The sequence below is a fragment of the Rhododendron vialii genome, chromosome 11a (assembly GCF_030253575.1).
Source record: "Rhododendron vialii isolate Sample 1 chromosome 11a, ASM3025357v1".
NCBI lineage: Eukaryota > Viridiplantae > Streptophyta > Magnoliopsida > Ericales > Ericaceae > Rhododendron > Rhododendron vialii.
The window spans coordinates 33,842,407-33,867,020 of record NC_080567.1 but is presented as its reverse complement, the minus strand read 5'-3'; the positions used below and the strand labels follow the sequence as shown (position 1 = coordinate 33,867,020).

Sequence of the window (24,614 nt, the reverse complement as noted above, 5' to 3'; positions counted from 1 at the left end):
ACCCTGACACCTAATACGATTATTTATTCCAAAGGAGAAAAACTTCTTTACGGAACTTTTCGTAAAGAAGGATTTACGGAGTCCGATCGTCCACGTTTAAAGTGTTTTTAGACGGTCTGGATTGAAAATCAATTTTGACCTGTCAAAATTAAAAACTAATCTTAACTATTAATTGCACGAATGGACAGCTGTGATTGTGCTGCTCTGTAAACAAAGAGCCTCCGTGAATAAGTTTCTCTCATGATTCCAAAGATGTCCCAATTGTCGAGTTCGCGCACCTAAGCATAGAGTTGCAAAGCAGAGTTCACTGCATTGAGTGGCAAAGCTGAGTTCACCACCTGCTGAGCACTGAGCAAGAACTATCATTCACCTGACGCAATTATTTATTCTAAAGATGCCCCAATTGTCGAGTTCCGCGCACTTGCTGTGCACTAAGCAAGAACAATCATTCACCTAACGCAATTATTTATTCTAAAGATGCCCCAATTGTCGAGTTCCGCGCACCTGCTAAGCACTGAGCTCCAAAGCAGAGTTCAACCCTTGCGTTGCGTCGTCTTTTTTTAATCATCTTTCAGTCTACTACTCTTCCTCTCCTTTTTTTTTTTCTTGCATGGTGTCGTCTTTTTTTAATCATTTTTCACTCTGCTACTCTTCCTCTCCTTTTTTTATTTTTTTAGTTTTTCCTTTTTCTCTCACTACTCTTCGTCTCCTTCCTTCGCGTTTCCAACTGATTTACATACATGTCATTTTGTCATCTGTTGCTTCATTGACTCAACAACTCTTCCTTCCTTCGTTTTTCCAAACTAATTTCCCCATCTCCTTCGTTCTACTAACAGATTTCCCTCTTCCTTTTATTTTCCTTTCATTTAATGTTACGGTTTTTTCACTTTCTTCATCCGATATTTGCAAGCTCCGGTACAATTTAACTGCATCTGTTGCCATTTCGCGACCAAGTATGACAACTTTTTCTTTTTCACCGTTGGGTTCAGTTTTTCCCCCTCCCCTTAATTTGTCTATATGCTTGACTTGTGTCAATTGTGTGGTGAGTTTTCTGAGAAGTTAATTTACATGATTTCGAAGATTATATGCATTTTAGTTGTAAAAAATGTCGTTCTAGATGTAGCTTTTTAATTTTATTAAGCTCAGTTAATTTATTTGCAGTTTGATGTTTGAAACTAAATTTGCGATTTGGGTTGAATTCTTCTGTTATGTACGTTGTAAGGATCAAGATTTCGATTATGAGGATTTTCATGCTTGTTTAGTTTAGATAAGTTCGTTTTATGTTTTTTGGCAGAACATATCGGCCTATTAACAGCTCTCTCTGGCTTTAAGTATGAGGGTTTAATGTCAATATATCCCCCATGATATTGAAAACAATTTTGGATTGGGTTGCATATAATTCATGCAGTCTTTGGCTTTGGTGTTTAATTTTGTCAATAATTGTTGCCTTAGTTAGATACATGCCAAGTCGGGACTATTTGCTTGGGATGCATATTATTCATGCAGTCTTCGGCTTCATATATGACTGTTCCTTCTAAACCTACTGTCCAAAAATACCCTTTAATTCGAATTCCACTTGTCACTTGAATCAAGATATAAGGGTAAAAAGTATTCCATAGGCCATTATTCTTGGGGTTTTCAAAATAGACAATAAATTTGGGACATTTTCATAGTCCAAAAGTGGACAAATACCATGGGACGTAGGGAGTATGATGTGAACTTATTAATTTCACCATTTATTTATTTGCAACCACCAGAGTTTCTGTAGCGGTAAACACCCAAATTCACTCTCTTCCCCAATACAGGATCTAATTTTCTTAAATCCGAGGATAATAATTAATAAAACTTAAGTTTTAATACCAATTTGTAGCACCCACCATCAAATTCTTAGATCCACACCAAAAATATATCCTTCCCGATTTTTGTTTTTGTTTTTGTTTTTTTTGCCTTTGAATATCATCCCCTTTTAATTTCCTTCTTGATTTTATTCCCCTTACATGTCTCTTCACCACATTAAAATCAGATAACCATGACAAGTCGGCATGTGTCTATTTCAAGCAAAAATATAATATAATATACCAACAGTACCCCTTTTCTCTCTTCATAATTAAGGAGTACATAAATCCCCAGCACAAAGAACAATCATTTTCGTAAGAGAGGGGTGTTACAAAAACTCTGGGTTGCAATCTCTCATTCAATTGAAATCAATGACATCAACGCTAGCTAGCTCCTTAAAACAGAGAATGCTCGATATATCCTTTAATATAGTTGACAAGTTCAAGTTCAATGATCCTTACTTAATCTCTTTCCTTTTTCTTTACTCCACCACCTAACCACCTCAAACTAATGAAAATGCAACTTTCCATTTTCTTTCCTTTTGTCTTAATCTAACACCTTAATATAAACAAAATTCGTACAAAACACAACGTTCAAAGTCTCATTTTCTTAATTTTGACCTCATGCTTTCTAAAAATTTCATTCTACTCATAGATTTGGCATTGGATTATGTGTTTTGGCCTCCTTTATCGTAGCAAAAATAAGAGGAGTAAAAAATCTTTATATAAAAAAATATAATGAATAAAACCTCTTGGTGGCAGGTGTATATAAACTTTTGTCTCCCTCTCCTCTGTCTCTGTTGTTGAAGTTTTTATGAGAATTTTGAGAGCTTATATAATTTACGTGATTTTTGAATGATACAAAACCATTCAATTCGCAGGGTTGGTTAAGAAGAACATGTCTGTCTGAAAAACAACATCCTGATCGGATGTCGTAGCTCAATCTCTGAGTTCGTCGATGGCCTCCTCTTCGAATTCTGAATTCAAATGTAGTTATGACATTTTTTTGAGCTTTAGGGGCTTAGACACCCGTAACAAATTCACCGATCACCTCTATGAGGCTTTGAAGCGAGAGGGGTTTGAAACATTTAGGGACAATGAAGGGATTGAGAGGGGTGAGAACATCAACTTTGAGTTGCAGAAAGCAATTTGGAACTCCAGCATGTCGGTGATCGTGTTATCGAAAACCTATGCCACTTCGAAATCATGCTTGTTTGAAATCCAGACGATTCTCGAACACCGCAAGAAGAAGTCAGATCATGTTATTTTTCCCGTGTTCTATGAGGTGGAGCCGTCGGAAATTAAGGAGCAAGCAAAAAATTTGGATTTCGGAGGAAAGAAAGTGACGGATGAGGAAGTGAAGGGATGGAGTGCGGCGCTTAAGGAGGTTGCGAGTATGGCTGGGATGGTTTCCGGAAATCAATCTAACGGGTAATTTATACATTCAACTCATTTTATTTCTCCATTAGCGATCTTAGTACATATATTTGCATACACCCATCAGGATATAGAGATACGCTCGTTCAAGGTAAGTGAATCTCTTTTATTTTGTGGGATTCATATGTATTGAATAAGGGATCAAATCTCTTGTACACAAGTTATCATGCTATCTGTTCAAAATATTGGATGCCCCTAATGCTAATGCCAATGCCACGCAAATTTATTGTCCATTGTGTTACAGTGACTCTCTTACCCTCCCAAGTCAAAGCATGCACCCATCTTCCCAAGAATTCAATTGGAGCAGTTAATTAATAATTACCCATGCATCTTTCGGTCTACAAGGCACCACACCATCGTGTCTTTCGTTTACGTGTCTGTCTTATGGGAGAGCATTTCTCTAGTCCTAAGTGATTGATATCTGACTAACATGAATTATGACGCAGCTGATATGTTCAATAATATCTATAAAATGAGAGGTGCACATAATCACAACGAGCAGAAAGGCCCAAAAAAGGGCAAAGTTGGATGCTCTAGTCCACTTCAAAACAAGGTTAATTTTTTTAACTTTTTGATCTTTAGAAACCTTTTTTTTTTTTTTTTGACAATTTATATTATTCTCTTAGATGAGAGGATCGGGAAAAAGCCAAAAAAGAGAGAGACCAAACTTAATGGAAAGCACTAAATATTAAAACAAGCAAAATAAACTTGAAATTTTTTATTTATTTTTAATTGATTGGTTCTCTTATATTTTCTATAGGAGTAATAAGATTTCTATACTTATTACAAACTTGATACTACATTAACATACAAAGAGGAGATGCTAAAGAAATTTATCCAGTATTAGTTATTTTGGAGGTAATGGTAGATTTGTGTGCTTGTTACATTCAGGACTTTTAATTCGTAACGCTGTTTGGCCTAATTTCATGGGAATTAATGCAGAATCAGCTTGATAAAAATTTCAAAAGTAAGGGATGTCAGAGCATTTTCCTAAAGAACAGGAGAGGTTAATGTATTTGTCCGGACCTCAGGGGAAGCCACTGTAATTTACATATACCAAATTATATAGGTTCGTCTAGATTGACCATGTTGGTCATGAATTTTTTTCATAACACTTCGTTCACTCCTTTTTTTTTTTACTAGCAAAATTGTTTTAATTAATTTTTGAGAGAGATACAAATATCAAAAGGAGCAAGGAAAAGGCAACAAAAACCCATCTGAAACCCAATCTCTTGATTGGCAAGATGACAACCAGGGAGAAACCCCAAGAGACAAAGCCCAACACTTAAGGGGCCTAAAAGCCCAAATCAAACAATGAGCACAAATGGGTCATAGCCCAACACCTGAAATAGACCTAAAAGTCCAAATACAAGGAACAAAGCCCAACAGATTAAGCCCATTAAAAACAAACCCTAACCCTAATCCAAATCAACACCCAACCCACGACTCCTCCCTGCCACCCACCACCTGAGCAGCCGGCCAAAGCAACCCGCCTCCTCGTTTCGTCGTTAGGACATCGTTCACCCCATAAAAGGTAGATATAACACACCCACTTGTATATACTATAAAAGGTAGATATAACACACCCACTTGTATATACTACAAGGGAGGCACACGCTAATCGTGCGTGCGCTTATATTCTTATGTGACTAACTGAATCATTCATTTCCAATTTATCTCCCATTGGAGGTTAAACTATAACAACTAATTATGAGCAAATTGCCGAGATTAATAATTTGTGTACTAGTTTTGGTATGTGCATGAAAATTTGATTTTTCCTCTTAGATCTTTTCTGATATACTGAGCTTCATTTGGAATATTAAAATTGAAATTTTAGGTCTGAAGCCAAGTTCATTGAGGAAATTATTGGTGTACTCAAAAGCAAGCAAGCTGACAAGCACCTGAGGGTAAGTATGGATATTATCAAACAAAGCGTGATTGTTAGTGGCTAAAAGAGATAGGTCAATTGGTGGTTAAATTGCATTCTTTCCTATGTGGAAAGGGTGGAATAGATATGAGGGCAGTTGCTAAAGTTGTATACAATTCGAACCGCACTCGATAAGTCCAATAGCGGAGCCTGGATTTTTATCACGAATGGGTCAAATTAATAAATATAGATTCTTATTAACAAAAATACACTCTCATTATATACATTCTTTTCATCCGTGTATAATACTCTAGCAACATAAAGTGTTGTGTGGTTGCTTTTAGTAACTAGAACAATCAAATATCTTATACTCCATTTGGTTATGTCTTGTTGAACAATTAGGAGAATTTGTTAAAGATCAAGGTAATAAGTTGAACTTAATTTGAGACTAATCACATACTTATATCCTTAGTGTTGCTTCATCCAAAACCTAACCGTTGAAACAGGTTGATTTACCCCGAGCGCAGGGCTAGGTCGTTGTCAGCATAAATACTAGAAAGTTCGGGATCGTACCCACAGAGATAATCTTTATAGCTAATTCAGATTTGTAGATGTAAGATTTTGCGGCGTTTAGACGGCCAACTTTTAGTTTTCCTTTGAAGTGTGAGAAATACTCTTATGAAAAAGACTAGAAAATGAGTTTTTGCTAAGCATTAAAAGCGGCTGGGCAATGGACTTACTAACACCCGTAACTTAAGCCATCCAACCTTTCTCAACGAAAACACGGTTGAATCACACAGCAAAGGTTATCAATCGGAAGATTTAGCGGTGAAAACGGTTAGACTTGAAAGAGAGTTTGAATAACAAGCTACAAACAAGACGTGACATCGCTCTCGGAACCATGTGAGCAAGCACATGATCACCGGAGATTAACAACACCAAGACTTGAATTCAAACCAAATACCAAGGTCAAGAACTAGAAGTATAGTTTGGAAAGCGAGCAAGTTCTTTGGTTCTTTTGGCAAACACGAGACGAGACATAGCTCTCGGAACCATGTGAGCAAGCACATGATCACCGGAGATTAACATCGGCAAGTTTTGTTACATAAAAGGCGAACCACGCACATTTCCAAACCAAACCTCAAGTCTTAAGTTGAGAAAGACAAGATTAACCAAAGTCACAAGGTGTTAATCACCCCGATGCCAAGCCTAAATGACTACTCACACATAATGAAAAGACTAGAAAGCTTGCTTAAGGAAGAAAACATGATTAACCGATAGAAATAAAAATAAACTTGATTTATACGAAGATCCAACAAGTAGCTACAACATTTATGAACGAGAATTTAACATACAACTAAGACTTACCAAGGTTCTTGAAGGAAATAACTTAAAACTTGAAAGACATTAATGGAGTTCTCATCTCCTAGAGAGAGAACTTAAACTAGAACATAAAGTGGATAAGTGCTAAGGGAGAGAGATGGGAGTATTTATACAACTCAGCCTTTCCTTTCCACAAAATACCCCTGAACTTGCCAAAAGTGGCAAGTGTTCCATAAATGGAAAGTCCAAAAAGCAGTAAAAATATCTATAGGAGACAAAAGTTATCGATACCATAGGCTAAAGTATCGATAACATCCTTGAAATGATCCCCTGGAGAAAATTGGTATCGATAATTCCAACAAAATGTTATCGATACCCTCAGGTCTGGACAACTTGTGGACCAAAATGGAGCAAATGGTATCGATACCATTGAGGATGTTATCGATAACATTCTTTAAAACTGCAGATTTCAGGATGAGGCTTCAGCTTCAGCAAACAGCTCTCAGCACTTCATAGCTCTTCAGCATCTTGATTTCATTCTCTAAACTTAAGTAAATGCTACATTTTAAACCTTTCTTTTACCTTTCCTTTATTTTAATTCATTTAATGAAAATAACAAAGTACCCCCCATTTGGAAACAATGGCATTACCAGAATTTCAAGATTCCATTTAAATCAAAATGTCAACCCCCCACTTTTAGTACAAAACAGAAAACTGCACATTTTTCTCAAGAGAAAATGGCTCAAAATATGACATTGCTCTTCAAATAAAACCTTGCAACTTTGTAGTTACTCTTAGAAAAATTCAAGGATCAATTACTGTCATTTTTTATCTCCAAAATTGAAACTTTTTCAGAAAGTCATTTTTTCATTCTTAGACAGATTTTAAGGGTCCGACAGGGTCTTCGGGTACTTGGAAGCATCCGGAGCATTCCTTGGCGTCAAAACACGCCTTATTTGCATGTTTTTCCTGAAAACACACAAAAACCTACCTTACGTGTAATATCGCTATAAAAGCTAAATAAACGCAAGTTAAAACAACAAAGAACGGGACTAGTCGCACCAAATATCTGCAATATTGGGTGCTCATCACACCCCCAACTTGAACTTTGCTAGTCCCTAGCAAACTAAAGCAAAAACATATTTAACTAAGCAAAACAATCCTCCCAAAACGAAGATACGAAAGCTATGCTCAATAACTACAACTTGGCAAGAGTTCAAATCCGATCATATGCAATCCACGCACAAACATGCCATGAACTAGGACTAACAAACTATGTCATATTAGAGTAGTCAAGCGTGAATGCACCACGACAAGTTTTGACTCTAAAACTCACAAGGATACGCTCTTATTCGACTTTTCACACATTAAGATGCAAGATACATCCCATGATAAGCGATAGCGAGTAAATGCAATAGCCAGAGGCAAAAAGCAATGCATGCTATCAAAAGAGCGCTAGGAAAGAAAGGAAAGCTAATTATTCACAACTATGCACAACAAGGGACAAATCATACTCAAAAAGTAATAGATATCAATCATGCATCAAACGGAGTTAATTAGCGTACAAAAGATCAACGGAGGACTTTATTAGCTTATAACGACCTTGGATACAAAGGAAAAAGGACTACAAAAAATGTAGTGCCATATACTTGCATGGTTCATCTACCCTTGACCACTACCGACCCTACACTACCCAAGGTATTGCCACATGCCGACCAAACACCAAACAAAATTATGAAGAAGAAATAAAGAACAACTACTAGATAAGCCCTACTAAAACTACTACCACCGACTCAACCACACATAGTCATCATCCACATCCGGCTCCTCATGGTATTGAGCATCGAGCTCCCCCTTTCCATTGGACTCTTTTTCATCCAGAATGTAAGTTAGCCCGGAGGCACACAAATCCTCTCATCATAATATTCAACCCTCTTTCTAATATGACTTTGCTCTTTCATAGCATTTCTTTGATCTTTCTTTGAAGAATTGGGTCATTTGAATTGAGACTTGTAGTGAGAGAGATTGAGCCAAATTTCGCGGGCTTTGGAGAGGGAGATGAAAATTTAGGGCTTTAGCATTTGTAGTGGGAGAGGAACGATAGGGAATCACGTACCAATTCTTCGAATTTTTACATCCCAACCACTTCTATCATATTCACACCACCCCCAAACTTAATTCCTTGAAACTTTGAAAACTATAGACACATCCTTCCAAACATCCGGTTACCTAGGTTGGAACAATGGAAGAGACTCGGACTATGGTTCAAAATAAGGACAAGGTGACTCTTATGTGGTTTAATCAAGCAAAAATGCCTTGAATCATTTCCTATGTACGCTAGCAACTCCAATAAGATGCATGAAAGATATATACACTACTCAAGCATAAACAAAAGATGTATTTACGCAAGTGCGGAAAATGAGAACAAAAAGCATGGGATGCTAAAGAATGAATCTCTACTCTAGCGATGCACACTACTTGACTTAACTTTTAGGCTCAACTTGTTCATCAATGTTCATGTATATGCATGCGACATGGATTCAAACACATAACCAAATTTGATGGGATACACGACTCTTGTCATTGACACAATTGAGCATAATTAAAGTATCTAGGAAGCAAAATCACTACTAATAAGGGAGGATTGCATAAAAAATTTAAAAATTTTACCAAAAGGAGAAAAATGAGACAAGTCTCATGAACTTTTATATGCCATATAAATCCCTCCCCCCAACATAAACGATGCTATGTCCTCATAGCATGAAGACAAAAGTACTAGAGAGGGGAGAATAAAAAATTGTACCTTTGGGGGGAATGTCAACCCCCGTATACCTCGACCAAGTTGGAGGCTTTCTTGTCATTGCTTCCCTTCGTCATTGGAACTGCTTCCAAAGCTTACTCTTTCGGCTCCTCCATCGGAACCACAGCTAGTCACGCAAGGTCATGGTCAAAGCTTTGTTGGACTAACAACCGCGACACATAATCGCACCCATGCTTAGGGCTCCTGAATGCCGCATTCACCTTAATGTTAGACCCAAACCGCCAAGACTGGTGTGGTAGCATGTTAACCCTGCAAAAGACTTAAGAACCAACTACCAACTAAGAAGCAAGTGACATTAGTATCTCCCGGCTCGTGTTATCCGGGCCCCAAAAACTGAGAAAGAAAATTTAATCCACCAAATCGTCACGTGATTGCACGGGTACTACTTTTCTCCGCATTCCTCACTCAAAGTGTCATAGAGCAAGTCATACAACAACTTCAAGCTCGAAACAGGTGGCTATACCGGACCATCAAAAAGGAAAAAAAGAGAGACAAAGGAAAAGAGAGAGAGTGTGTTCTGCCACACGTGGGCTTCGAATATTTATCACACTATCAAAAGTGATCACAATGAACATGCCACCCAACTTTAAACTCTTTGTCAAGAATTGAATTCAACCATGCCACAAAAATAAATACTTTGAGTAAAGCAACTGTCGAATTCGTGTCATAAACTGGAATTCCACCAAGTGCATATGCCAAACTAAATCAATTTTCAAATTGTTGAGAAATTCTACTATAAGAGGATTGTAAACCATGTCAACGTCCTCAACACCAAGAAAATCAAGTAGTTCTATGATTGGTAACTTCTCAAGATTAGGCCCACATGCATTTTGTTTTTCAAACAAAGAGTGTAAGGAATTTACCTCGTCATCCATTTCCTTAGCAATGAGAAGACCAAAGCACGAAGAATTCGAAGGGACAATTGTAGCTTCCATGGGCTCCAACTTTTCAAAGATTGGATCATAAACATCCTGTTTAGCCAATAACAGATACAAGTAGTCCACTTCGGCATCCATTTCTTTAGCAATGAGAGGTGTTGCCAACGGATCTTCATAGTAGATGCCCGATGTGTCAGGCATGTTCATCTCATGAGCAAGGAGTAATTCCTCCGGGGAAGGATCAAGATACGGAAGATCAGAAGAAACAACCTCAGCGGTGAGGCATTTCTCCCCCGGATCATCACAAAGAGGGGAATCCATAAGAGAAGAACTCTGGACTTCAGTTTCATTAATAGGCTCATCATTCCATGCAGACTCTGAGAAGCTGTCACAATCTAAACTAACATTTTCAACAAAGATATGTGTCTCAATTCCCTCTTCCATGGCATTTGAGTTGGACTCTTGACAATGTTGAGCATAAACCCGAGATTGTAAAATTGCGGCCAAATGATCAAAGAAATCTAAGGCTTGAGCGGGTTCTTTTCAAAAAGTTTGCCATCACATATCATGTCTAAGAATCGTTGACTCTTTCGAGAAAGTCCATCATAAAAATAGTTAGCAATTTGAAAATTTTCATAGCCATGATGTGGGACCGCAATGAGCAAGTCCTTGTACCTTCCCAACATACATAAAATGACTCATTCTCTCTTTCAACAAAGGTTTGAATTTGTTGCTTGAGAACCCCCGTATAATACATGGGAATGAACTCTTTGTAGAATTCATTCAGCAAATCAACCCAAGTCAGCACAGATTGAGGGTTTAAGGAATTGAGCCAAGTTTTGGCACTATCCCTTAAAGAGAGAGAAAATAAATTCATCCACGCGGCCTCTGATTTCACAATGGCCCCAAGGGTACTAAGTTTGCCCTTGAAAGCTGCAACATGTTTGTAAGGGTGTTCGTGATCCATGCCATGGAAGTGGGGCAACAAATTCAAAAATTTCATTTGTAACCTAAATAAATTAACGGTAGGAGAGGTGGGGGCAACTATGCAAGAAGATGGATAAGCATGATCGGGATAAGAGTATTCCCACATAGTCATGGGGACTATTTCCCCATTTGCCGCCACCAATCTAGTAGATAGATAAGACATAAAGTAAACGGGCTAGAGGGGCTATGCCGCCACCTCTTTTCTCAAAATAGTTGCGTGGGGTTATGCCACCACCACGGCTATATAAGCAATAAAAACATTAAAAAGGCAAGTGATGCTCAAGTTAGCTTCGTTACACCTCAAGTCGAATTGGTGGCTCGGTTAGAGGTATCCGCTAAGTTGAGTTCAAATTACACAAAGAAAAAAAAATAAACGGAGTACTTACAGCGGTTTGTTGAACCTCCAAATAAGCTATATTAAGAATCCCCGGCAACGGCGCCAAAATATGCTTCATCCAAAACCTAACCGTTGAAATAGGTTGATTTACCCTGAGCGTAGGGCTAGGTCGTTGTCAGCATAAATACCGAAAAGTCTGGGATTGTACCCAGGGATCGTACCCACAGAGATAATCTTTATAGCTAATTCGGATTTGTAGATGTAAGAGTTTACGGCGTTTAGACGGCCAACTTTTAGTTTTCCTTTGAAGTGTGAGAAATACTCTTATGAAAAAGACTAGAAAATGAGTTTTTGCTAAGAATTAAAAGCGGCAAGGCAATGGAGTTACTAACACCCGTAACTTAGGCCATCCAACCTTTCTCAACGAAAACACGGTTGAATCACACGGCAAAGGTTATCAACCGGAAGATTTAGCGGTGAAAACGGTTAGACTTGAAAGAGAGTTTGAATAACAAGCTACAAACAAGACGTGACATCGCTCTCGGAACCATGTGAGCAAGCACATGATCACTGGAGATTAACAAAGCCAAGACTTGAATTCAAACCAAATACCAAGGTCAAGAACTAGAAGTATAGTTTGGAAAGCGAGCAAGTTCTTTGGTTCTTTTGGCAAACACGAGACGAGACATAGCTCTCGGAACCATGTGAGCAAGCACATGATCACCGGAGATTAACATCGGCAAGTTTTGTTACATAAAAGGTGAACCACGCACATTTTCAAACCAAACCTCAAGTCTTAAGTTGAGAAAGACAAGATTAACCGAAGTCACAAGGTGTTAATCACCCCGATGCCAAGCCTAAATGACTACTCACACATAATGAAAAGACTAGAAAGCTTGCTTAAGGAAGAACACATGATTAACCGATGGAAATGAAAATAAACATGATTTATACGAAGATCCAACAAGTAGCTACAACATTTATGAACGAGAATTTAACATACAATTAAGACTTACCAAGGTTCTTGAAGGAAATGATTTAAAACTTGAAAGACATTAATGGAGTTCTCTCATAGAGAGAGAACTTAAACTAGAACATAAAGTTGATAAGTGCTAAGGGAGAGAGAGGGGAGTATTTATACAACTCAGCCTTTCCTCTCCACAAAATACCCCCTGAACTTGCCAAAAGTGGCAAGTATTTCATAAATGGAAAGTCCAAAAAGCAGTAAAAATATCTGCAGGAGACAAAAGTTATCGATAACATAGGCTAAGGTATCGATAACATCCTTGAAATGATCCCCCGGAGAAAATTGGTATCGATAACTCCAACAAAATGTTATCGATACCCTCAGGTCTGGACAACTTGTGGACCAAAATGGAGCAAATGGTATCGATACCATTGAAGATGTTATCGATAACATTCTTCAAAACTGCAGATTTCAGGATGAGGCTTCAGCTTCAGCAAACAGCTCTCAACACTTCACTGCTCTTTAGCATCTTATTTTCATTCTCTAAACTTAAGTAAAGGCTACATTTTAAACCTTTCTTTTACCTTTCCTTTACTTTAATTTATTTAATGAAAATAAGAAAGTACCCCCCATTTGGAAACAATGGCATTACCAGAATTTCAAGATTCCATTTAAATCAAAATGTCAATCCCCCACTTTTAGTACAAAACAGAAAACTGCATATTTTTCTCAAGAGAAAATGGCTCAAAACATGACATTGCTCTTCAAATAAAACCTTGCAACTTTGTAGTTACTCTTAGAAAAATTCAAGAATCAATTACTGCCATTTTTTATCTCCAAAATCGAAACTTTTTTAGAAAGTCATTTTTTCATACTTAGACAGATTTTTTAGGGGCCGACAGGGTCTTCGGGTACTTGGAAGCATCCGGAGCATTCCTTGGCGTCAAAACACACCTTATTTGCACGTTTTTCCTGAAAACACACAAAAACATACCTTACGTGCAATATTGCTATAAAAGCTAAATAAACGTAAGTTAAAACAACAAAAAACGGGACTAGTCTCACCAAATATCTGCAATATTGGGTGCTTATCAAGTGTTTAAGTATTCAAAATTTGTTTCAAAAAATATAGAGTATTTGGGCTTTACCGGGACCCTTGCCAGCCACAACACACCTCTGCCCCTGGATATCATGCGCTGCTTGTTTTTATCCAAATGTTTGTTTGGAAGAATAACTACTTTAAGATTATTTTTTTTATGGCCAAAGAAGAACGCTAAGTAAAGAATGTGGATTATAGATGTTGGAGACTTAGAGGTTTTCCTCTTGTCCTTGATGATAGGGATTAATGGACCAATGGTAAGATTGGTTTTCTTCACCAAGAATTATCATAACCACTAGGTTCGAGAGTTTTTTTTTTTGTCAAGAAAATATAGCAAAATAGAATTAAACCGTCAGAATACTACTAAAGTACTCTTCATGATTTCCTCGTGACCAAAATCCTTTTCTTTTTGTTTGCAGGATCTTGACGAAAACATGCGAAATCTCAAGAGAAAGGTAGAGTACTTGAGCGGTCAAGAGAATGACATAAATTCACAAATGAGCAATGCGGAGCGCCGACCAGGGAGAAGACCAAAGAAAGAAGTTGAAGTTTGGCTCACAAATGTGCAACGGCTTAAAGACGATGTGCAAAGGCTTGAGCAAGAAGTAGTTGGAGAAACAATGAATGTCTCTTCACGTATGCGGTTGGGAAAGGATATCGCTAAGAAGATTCTAGAGGTGCAAGAAATCCAGAAAAAGGGCAATGATTTTAATAGTTTGATGATTGATGAAGATACAACTGGTAGACTGTTGCAACCATTAATGGAAGATTTTGTTAAATGCACAAAGGCAAGGAACATAGAGAACATTTGGAAATGCATGATGAATGATGACGTCACAAAGATTGGTGTTTATGGAATGGGGGGCGTTGGCAAAACAACCACCATGAAGTACATTCACAATCAGCTCTTGGAAGAAAAAGACAAGTTTGATAATGTGTATTGGGTCACCGTACCTAAAGCATTCCATATTATAAAGCTACAGAGCGCCATAGCTAAGGCACAGAAACTTCGTTTTTTGGATGATGAGGACGAAACAATAAGAACATCAGAATTATATGCCGTGCTCAACCAACAGAAAAGGTACGTCCTTATCTTAGATGATGTATGGGAGAGATTTGATCTGGACAGCGTGGGTATTCCGGAACCGAAGAGATCTAACGGGTGTAAACTTGTGCTAACTACACGATCGTTAGAAGTGTGTAAAAGGATGAAGTGTACACCTGTAAAAGTGGATCTTCTCACTGAGGAGGAAGCGCTGACTCTATTTAGCAGCATAGTTGTTGGAAATGACTCGGTGCTTGCTCCAGATGTGAAAGAAATTGCAGCTAAAATTGCCAAAGAATGTGCATGTCTACCGCTTGCAATTGTTACATTAGCTGGAAGTTGTCGGGTTTTGAAAGGAACCCGTGACTGGAGAAATGCACTAAATGAATTGATCACTTCTACGGAAGACGCCAGCGATGATGTAAGTAAGGTTTTTGAGCAACTCAAATTTAGTTATAGTCGCCTAGAAAATAAGGTGCTCCAGGATTGTTTCTTGTATTGTTCCTTGTATCCTGAAGACCATTTCATCCCTGTGAATGAGCTGATAGAGTATTGGATTGCGGAGGAATTAATCGTTGATATGGACAGTGTAGAAGCAAAGTTGGACAAGGGTCACGCTGTATTGGGAAAACTAACAAGTAGCTGCTTATTGGAGAGCGTTACCGACAACCTCAAACACGAATGTGTTAGGATGCATGATTTGATAAGAGATATGGCTCTCAGAATAACAGCAAGTAGTCCTCGATTCATGGTAAATGCTGGTGAGACAAAAAAAAGGGTACCATATGAACCCTGGTCTGATGATCTTGAGAGGATTTCCTTCATGGATAGTTTGATAAGTGAACTTCCAATTACACCACCGAACTGCCCTCGGCTTACCACCTTACTTTTGAATATCAGCTATTGGTCAATGTTAGAAGTGATTCCAAATTCTTTCTTCTCCAATATGCCTTGTCTTGAGGTATTGGATTTATCCATGAGGAAAATAACGTCACTGCCAGAGTCCATCTCCAACTTGGAGAATTTGCATGCATTAATTCTGCGTTGCTGTAACCAATTAAAGAATGTGCCATCACTGGAGAAACTGAAGGCTCTGAAAATATTTGTACTGACTGATAGCAAAATTGAAGAATTACCGAAAGGTATAGAAGAATTGGTTAATCTCAGAAAACTCATCCTCTCAGGTAATAAAATACTAAGGACGTTTCCTAAACGGAAGTTACGCAGGCTCTCAAAACTCCAATACCTTAGAATTGACGAGACAGGAGTAAAAGTGTCCACAAAAGGTCTCCAGTGCTTGTGTCAATTAAAAGTTGTCGCTGTCCACTTTCACAATGTACAGGAGCTTACCAAGTATGTGATATCTCAGCAGTTCGAAGGGTTGCAGAAGTACCGTCTTATAGTGGGAGAACATCAGCTGTTCAAAAGAGATCTGGGAGAAGAGTTTAGTATCATTTTTGAATCTGTACCTTTTGGAAGTGGAGTAGATCAGCCAGTGCTCTCCGCAAGCATAAAGTCCTTTGTGGTTGATGGATTCCACAATCCCATTAGCTTATCAGCTATTCCATGCTTCAAAGATGCCAAAGATTTACGTAAATGTAAAGTCAAATGTTGTAACGGGTTAGAATCCATCTTTTCGTCATCTACCTTTTCAGAAGATGGCCAGATCTCTCTAGGAACTGTTGAGTCATTTGATTTGTCCGAGTTACCCAGATTAAGGGTACTCTTTGACGGGATTGCCCCACCACACAGCATTTACTTCAACCTAAAAGAATTGTACATCAGTTCATGTGACGCTGTGAAGAATATTTTCCCTGTCCAGTTATTGCAGAACTTCCCAAATCTCGAGACACTTAATGTACGAGTGTGTATGAATGTGGAGGATATAATGGTCGAAATAGCAGAGATGAGTGATCGGGGAAATCATCAAAATTATAGCTACTCAATCAGTCTCCCAAAACTCAAGAACTTAGCATTACGTGACCTACCAAGACTGAAGAGCATATATAATGGCGTGATGGTTTGTCCATCTATAGAAGTAGTGGGCATAGTAAGGTGTCCCATGTTAAGGAGACTGCCTCTTTCGCTGCATATGGATGGCGACCAAGCAACAACACCACATGCTCTCAAAAACATTTGGGCACAAGAAGGATGGTGGGAGTCGCTGGAATGGGATGATCCCGTCACCAAAACAATTCTTCAGCCTTATGCTAGGTAAATACTGTAATAAATATCATTATGTCGTGTCTGATTTGAAAGTAGTTGCAAAATAGTCAATTCCAAAGTTGGTGTAGTGGCCCCCATGCCAGCTCTTTGTGTTGAGTTTAACCCAACATTTATTGGGCTTTGAGGCTGCCAGGCTGGAGCATTCAATAATTTTTTAGAATAGACTATTTTTGCTTTTGTTTTGGCATCAAAACCTTTTGTACCTAGTTCAGTTTGTATATTTTGTTTATGCATGTTCCGGTTGACCAAAAATTAGGCCTGACATGCAACTTTCCTTAAGAAAATACAAGTTGTTGATTTGTGCAATACATGCGACTTTTAGCCATAAGGTAATTTCACATGTTTATATGTAAAAATTGCCGGTAGTGTTAGAGAAAATCATATATACATACATACATGCATTTATAATGAACATGTGAACACGTGCATATATAATTCCTTATTCTTTTTAATTTGTGCAATTACATGTTAGTAAATCACAAAAAGGATTATTGAATGATCAAAATGTAATGACGAAAAACTAAACGTTAAGTAGTAAAAAGGTGCTCTGTTACATGTATATATAGATTTGATTGCTTGAGTTGCTAGAGCCTAGAGTGTGTCTCGACGTGAACACATGTATATAGAATATAATTTCCAAAGCATGGTCCAGTCACTGAAAGATGAATCCAGCATGATCTATACTTGTTTATACAAGTCTCATTTGTTTTTACCTTGTTATTATATATCATTTCTTGACATTGGCGAATTAATGAAATAGTACCTAGTCTTAAATTATGTCTTGGATTTGTTATTTTTGTACTCTTGTTGGATTCCTTTTCTAGATTCTTGTTACCCCGATGCCCGGGAGAAGAAGACTATATTTGGAGGAGATCAGTCTGCCAGGCGATGATGAAAACCAAAGAAGAAGAAGAATTGTCTTCGAATTCGATTCATCTCAACAAATGAGGTAAATAACCATTTACGACATCGGCCATATTCTCTTTGGAAAATGTTTAGTATATTTGAGGTGTCAAATCTCCAATTTGTTGTGCGGAAGAGTTAACAAACACAGAAACGGGCGTGATTATTGCTATGTAATTGAATAAACCACAAAAGAGAGAGAGCACAATACACAGAACACAGAGATTTTACGTGCTTCGACAAGAATACCTATTCCACGGGTAGTCAGACGATTGAGGGTTTCACTATATGGAAGTAATCGGATGCCCAAAGGACTACAGATGAGATCTCTTATAGTTCCTCTCTTTTCCTATCTCAGAAAAGCTGCTGTGTATGCAATCCATTCAGCTAAAAACCCTAAAAATGGCTTAAATAGGTTTTTGTTCTGCGCCCGACTACCTGGGCCAAAACTTCGGAGAGTAAAAATTGATGGCAAGAACACGGGCCGCTTGGGCAGGGAAATTTTCACCCGAGCGAAATAGGCTTTTTGCCCGGGTTGGAATGATTTCCACCCGAGCCAAAAATTCAAACAACTCCGAAAATTTCAAACAGTTCTAGATAGCCTCAGAATAGCCCCAAATAGCTCCGAACGACTCCGAAAACAAGCCAAAACACTTCAAATCTCCACCTCCTAAGTGAGATATCGAACTGTTAAACCAAAAATGACTATGCAGCAACCAGAAAACCAGATAACTAGATAACCAGATTACTCAACCGAATCGTGCTCTAACTACCATTAGAGGGCCCAACGGCGTATGCACCGGAAGGTGCTCAGATTTGTTGCATATGGATCAAGTCCACGCAATGCTGGAACTTGACCCCAGCAACGACCTTAGTCATCATATCAGCCGAATTGTTCGCAGTACCTATCTTCTCCAACAGAATATCCCCCTCATTAATGATCTCACAAACAAAGTGAAAGCGAACATCAATATGTTTGGTTCGAGCATGATGCACCTGATTCTTCAAAATATGAATTGCACTATGGCTGTCACAATGAACGACGACGTAATCTTGCCCAACGCCCAAATCAGTCATCAACACATGCAACCAGATCGCCTCCTTTATGGCTTCAGTCGAGCCATATATTCAGCCTCAGTAGTGGGCAGCGCGACCGTCGATTACAAAGTACATCACCAACTAACCGGCCCACCAGCCATGGTAAACACATACCTAGTTGTTGAAATGCTTATCCAAATCACTCGCATAATTTGAGTCCACAAAACTAGAAACCATATCACAAATTGGTGCGCACCTCTCGAACTTCAAACCCAATTCATGGTTCCCAGAACATACCACAAAATCCACTTAGACTCTTGCCAATGCACCTTACCAGGATCATGCATATAACAACTAACCATACTGATGGTTTGTGCCAAATCAGACCTCATGCAAACCATGACGTACATCAAACTTCCAACCAAGTTCACATACGGAACAGTCGCCATGTATTTTTGTTCCTCATCTGTAGTGGGAGATAGCGGAGTACTAAGCTTAAAATGTGGAGCCAATGGTACGCTCACCGGTTCTGAGCTACCATTTATACTGAATTGCTCAAGCACCTTCTTCAGATATTGTTGGTGAATTACGTGAATGGTGCCCTTCACTCTATCCCAAGTTATCTTCGTCCCTAAATCTTATGTGCCTTCCCGAGGTCTTTCATCTCGAATTCCCGACTCAACTGAACTTTCAACCTGTCTATCTCGGTCTGACTTTTACATGTGATCAGCATATCATCAACATATAAAAGCAAATGAATAAAGGATTTATCCGTAAGCTTTCTAAAATATACACAATGATCAAATTGGTTCCATGTGTATTTCTGACTCAACATGAAGCTATCAAAATGTTTATACCACTAACGTGGCGATTGTTTTAACCCATAGAGAGACTTATGCAATCGACAAACCAACTTCTCCTTACCAGCAACACAAAAAATCAGGTTGAGACATATAAATATTTTCCTAGCATGTTTCACAACAGGAGAAAATACCTCATTGTAGTCGATTCCCTTCTTTTGTGCGTAGCCCTTAGCTACTAGCCTAGCTATGAAGCAAAAACCACCCTTCCTTGTTGACTCTTTCTTCTTGGTGTAGACCCACTTGCAACCAATCTCCTTCTTGCCTTTCGGAAGTGGTACCAAAAATCCCAAGTCTAATTCTTGTGAAGAGAAGCAATCTCCTCACCCATTGCTTTCTTCCACTCTCTAATTTCTAAACTACCCATAGCTTCTTTGAAAGTGGATGGGATATCGGCATCAATAACCGGCAATGAATAGGCAACCATATTAACATACCTTGCGGGTACACGAATGACCCTTCTGGGTCGAGATGTTATAATGGAATCTTTCTGTTGTTGCTACTGCGAAGAACTATCTATTGAAACTTCACCCTCAAACGTATCACTGTCATCTAATTCAACCTCATTGTCTTCTTCAACTAACTTAACCGGATCTTGAGGAACCACCGAGGTCTCTAACTCCACCTGTTTCTAAGCAACTCTATTACCCACAACCTGCACATGCAGCTTGATCATCTTAAATTCATTGAAGGTCATGTCGCGGCTAATGACCGCTCGGCTAATGACTGCCTTTGAATCGAGACACCATAACTTGTACCCATTAACACCTTCCGTAAAGCCCACAAATAACTTCTTGGCTCTAGGATCCATCTTTGATTCCCTAACATGATAATAAGCAGTGCAACCAAATATGTGCAAGGAATCATAATCTAACGCAAGTTTACCTAACCATTCCTCCAACAACGTTTTACCCTCAAATGCAATGGATGGCAAACGGTTAACCAAATGACATGCATACGTCACTGCTTCAGCCTAATACTATCTACCCAAACCAGAAGTTGATAGCATACACTACACCTTATCCAGTAAAGTACGGTTCATCCTCTCCGCCACACCATTTTGCTGTGGTGTGCCTCTCACCGTAAAGTGCCGCGTTATATATACCAAATTCTATACACATATTGAACAGAGGATCGAATTGATATTCTCCCCCATTATCTGGTCTAAGGCGCTTGATCTTTCTACCTATTTGGGTCTCAATCAACTTTTTCCTCTTAAGGAAAATATCATGCACCTCATCTTTATGTTTCATGATATAAATCCAAATACGGGGAGAGAAATCGTCAATGAATGAAACAAAATAAAACTTACCACTAAGAAGCAACCATAGCTGGCCCCCAGACATCTGAATGAACATAGTCAAGTGTACCTTTCGTTTGGTGAATAGTAGTGCTGAACTTGACTCTAGTTTGCTTCCCCAAGACACAATGTTCACAGAAATCCATCTTGCAGGTCTTAGCCTTTCAACAAATTCTGCTTTAGTAGGCCTTGCATGGCCTTCCCTCCAGCATGACCCAAACGCATATGCCACAATTTGGTAGTGTCTGAATCATTCTCACCGATGTTGCTACAGACGGTGGCTGGCCCACCTACAACTGCACTTCCCTGAAGGTAATACAAATTTTTCTGCCAAATGCCCTTCATCACAACCATAGCACCTTTCAAAACCTTTAGAGCTCCACCTTCAATGGTAATCTGGTAACCTATGGAGTCTAAAGTACCCAGCAATATCAAATTCTTCTTTAGATCTGGTACATAGCGACCATCAGACAAAATACGGACGGACCCATCATGTAGCTTCAACCTAATGTTTTGTACCCCAATTGTTTACAGGCATGATCATTGCCCATAAATACTGCTCCACCATCAACCATGTCAATGCTGGAAAACCACTTCTTGTTAGGACACATATGGTAGGTACAGCCAGAATCCATAATCCACTTATCAGACTGACAAACTAGAGACAAACCCAACAGAGCTAAATTAGAATCATCATCTTCATCGGAATGTACCATGTTGGCCTTGGAACCATCATTGACCCAACAGAACAATCTTTCTTCCAATGGCCCTTCTCACGACAATAGGAGCATTCATCGTTAGCAATTCTATCAAAAGTTGAGGTCCCTCTCCCCTCAAACTTTAAGTGACCCCGATTACCGCTATTCTTTCTGCTTTCAAACTTGCCCTAAACAGATAAGGCTTCTCCAGAATCTCCATGTGCTTGCATATCCCTCTTGCGATACTCATTGTTCACAAGAGCATTGGAGACATCATCAAATTTAATTGTTATCCTTCCCATACATTAAAGTGGTAGACAGATGAAAAAAAGCTTTGGGTAAGGAATTTAACAAAAAGACTTTATCCTCATCTAGAATCTCAACACCTAGATTCAACAAATTAGCAAGTATTTATTATAATCATTCAAGTGCTCGGTCATCGATATACCTGAATAATACTGAAACCTGAAGAGCTTCTTCTTCAGATAAAGGCGATTCTCCACGCTCTTGGTCATGTACTTGTCCTTGAGCTTTTTCCATAGGATCTTCGCATTCGTTTCCCGCATAACAAAATACTTCTGATCCTTGGCAAGACACATCCTGATAAAACCGCACGCCTGGCAGTTGATTCAATCCCAATCCTTTGCATCAAGGTCCTCAGGCTATCTTCCAAAGTAAAATCTAACTCCTATTTGATCAGAACATCCATAACTTCGCATTGCCATATACCGAAGTTATTTTTGCCATCAAATTTTCCACGTCAAACTTCACACTCGACATAATCGGTCCGAAGCTCTAAGCCGATAACTTGATTCAGTTTTGGAGGATTCATCCTTCGAAGTTTTAATGGAAACAAATTTACTAGATTCTTTAGACATCATTCTTCAATAACAAAGCAAAAATCACCATAAGCAAACTCTAGATCGAAAACCTAGGGCTCTGATACCAGTTTGTTATGCGGAAGTGGACGTGATTATTGCTATGTAATTGAACAAACCACAAAAAAGAGAGAGAGAGAGAGAGAGAGAGAGAGAGAGCACAACACACAGAACATAGAAATTTTACGTGGTTCGACAAGCATACCTATTTCACAAGCAGTCAGACGATCAAAGGTTTCACTATACGGAAGTAAGGATGCCTAAAGGCTACATGAGATCTCTCAGAGTTCCTCTCGTTTTCTCTCTTAGAAAAGTTGTTGTGTATGCAATCCAATCAGCTGAAAACCCTAAAAAAGGCTTAAATAGGGTTTTTGTTCCATGACCGATCACCCAGGCCGAATTGAGGGCTGCCTAGGCCCAAACTTTAGAGAGTAAAAACTGATTGTAGGAACACGGCCCCCCGGGCAGGGAAATTTTCTCCTAGGTGAAAAGGCTTTCCGCCCGGGCCAAAATTCAGACAACTCTGAAAATTGTAAATAGATCTAGACAGCCTCAGGAACAGCCGCAAACAGCTCCGAACGGCTCCGAAAATGAGCCAAAACACTTCACAATTCTGTGTTTATCAAAATGAGGTGTCTTACTACGTTCTTGTGTTCTATACTTTGTGAGGATGGAACAGAAGAATCCCATTAACATTGAGATTGGCATAATTATTTGTGAATTGTGATCATCTTATTAGTTTCTGTCAAATTGTCTTGTAAGCCGGTGGATTTATGCATCTTTTGATCAAAATAGATGTAATATGATTTAGATTGTAATTATCAAGATGGACACATGAAATTATTTCTTTTGCCCATAACAACTAAACTGTGGTTTTGACCCAATGATATATGGGCTCATGCGGTTTGAAGAAATTTAATTAGATACGCACGTCCAATAATGGAGTTTAGATTTGTATGTATAGAATTATTTAATTTGTTCTCTAGTGAATATTGAATCCTCGTATTGATCCCAACCATTTGTTCTTTAACATGGCCAAACAAGTTCTGGTACTCTATAGTTGCTTATTGAATTGTTTGTTTTGCTTCTTTCTTTATTACAGATCCAATGGGTGGTGCTGCACGGGTTATTCATGGGTTGCTGCAGGTTTAAGAGTACTACAAGTTATTTTGAATTATTCTGTACGGACGATAGTTTGTTTTCAAATCGTAGAATTCTAGTTTGCTCTAATGGTGACAATTGAGGATTATACTCATGATATTCAGTTTTTGGTTGTACTTCAATCTCCAGTTGTAGCATGTTCTGACTTTTGACTCCTCCTCTGCTTTGTATTCGGGTATTGTTCTTACAACTTTGTGTAGTGTGGATTGTGGAATTCTTCATTGAGTTTTTCACCACATGTTTTCTTTGTTTGCTCTTCATATTGGTCGTGGTGCTCCCCGATTTAGTGATTTACTGACCGAGTGGCAATTTTTTATTTTTTACAAAAGAGAGAAGTTATACTGATATAGGCTCAATGACACTTACAAAACAGAATTTATTAGAAAGATCATCTTTACGAGACCCGAGGTGGACCTGCAGAGAAAAGATTTGTGCTTCAATGTCTGTGCAAACAAAGACTTTCTGTATTAGAAGCATGAATTAGTAGGACTACAAATTGCCAACTATATTGATTTTGCAATACTAAGGGGTTGGCCTGGTGGTCAAAATTTGGGATTGAGTGGTTTATTTTAACCTAAGATCTCATGATCAAAACCTCTCACGTGCAGCAGCTTCGAATCTTTGGGACCAATCCATAGAGAGTTTTGCTTTGACTTTAAATGAAGCTTTCGCTAGTAGAATGTGATCGGTCTCTTGGGATTGGTGAGAGATATAGGTAAGCTAAACTATATTCATCTCGCAAATGAGATTCCCAAATAGGTACGAAAAAAAATAAGCCCGTTCAGTTTAAAGAAAAAATAAGCCCACATGGATAGGTTCTTATTTTTAATTGATCAAGCACTTTCTTCGCTTAAGACTGGGTTTGGAAAATTTCAGAAATATGTGCAAACTCAGGTTTTTGTTTGATGTGAAAAGTTACATTCTACTCCAAGTGATGAATGTTTGAATGTGCCA

The 24,614-nt window shown here is 38.6% G+C and overlaps 1 protein-coding gene across 2 annotated transcripts in view; it reads left to right on the top strand.

Annotated features, from left to right (window-relative positions):
* Positions 1-23,893, top strand: part of LOC131307267 (disease resistance protein At4g27190-like) — a 49,456-nt gene extending 25,563 nt beyond the window's left edge. Inside the window, exons 2-5 of one of the 2 annotated variants that reach the window (XM_058333685.1) lie at positions 2,717-3,266; positions 5,110-5,179; positions 13,971-17,771; positions 23,602-23,893. In XM_058333685.1, the coding sequence (XP_058189668.1) occupies positions 2,794-3,266; positions 5,110-5,179; positions 13,971-16,814 (3,387 nt within the window). In that variant the 5' untranslated portion in view covers positions 2,717-2,793 and the 3' untranslated portion in view covers positions 16,815-17,771; positions 23,602-23,893. Of the gene's footprint in view, positions 1-2,716; positions 3,267-5,109; positions 5,180-13,970; positions 17,772-23,601 lie in introns of those variants that run through there. The other variant, XM_058333686.1, reaches the window with a different exon arrangement.
* Positions 23,894-24,614: the final 721 nt, after the last annotated feature.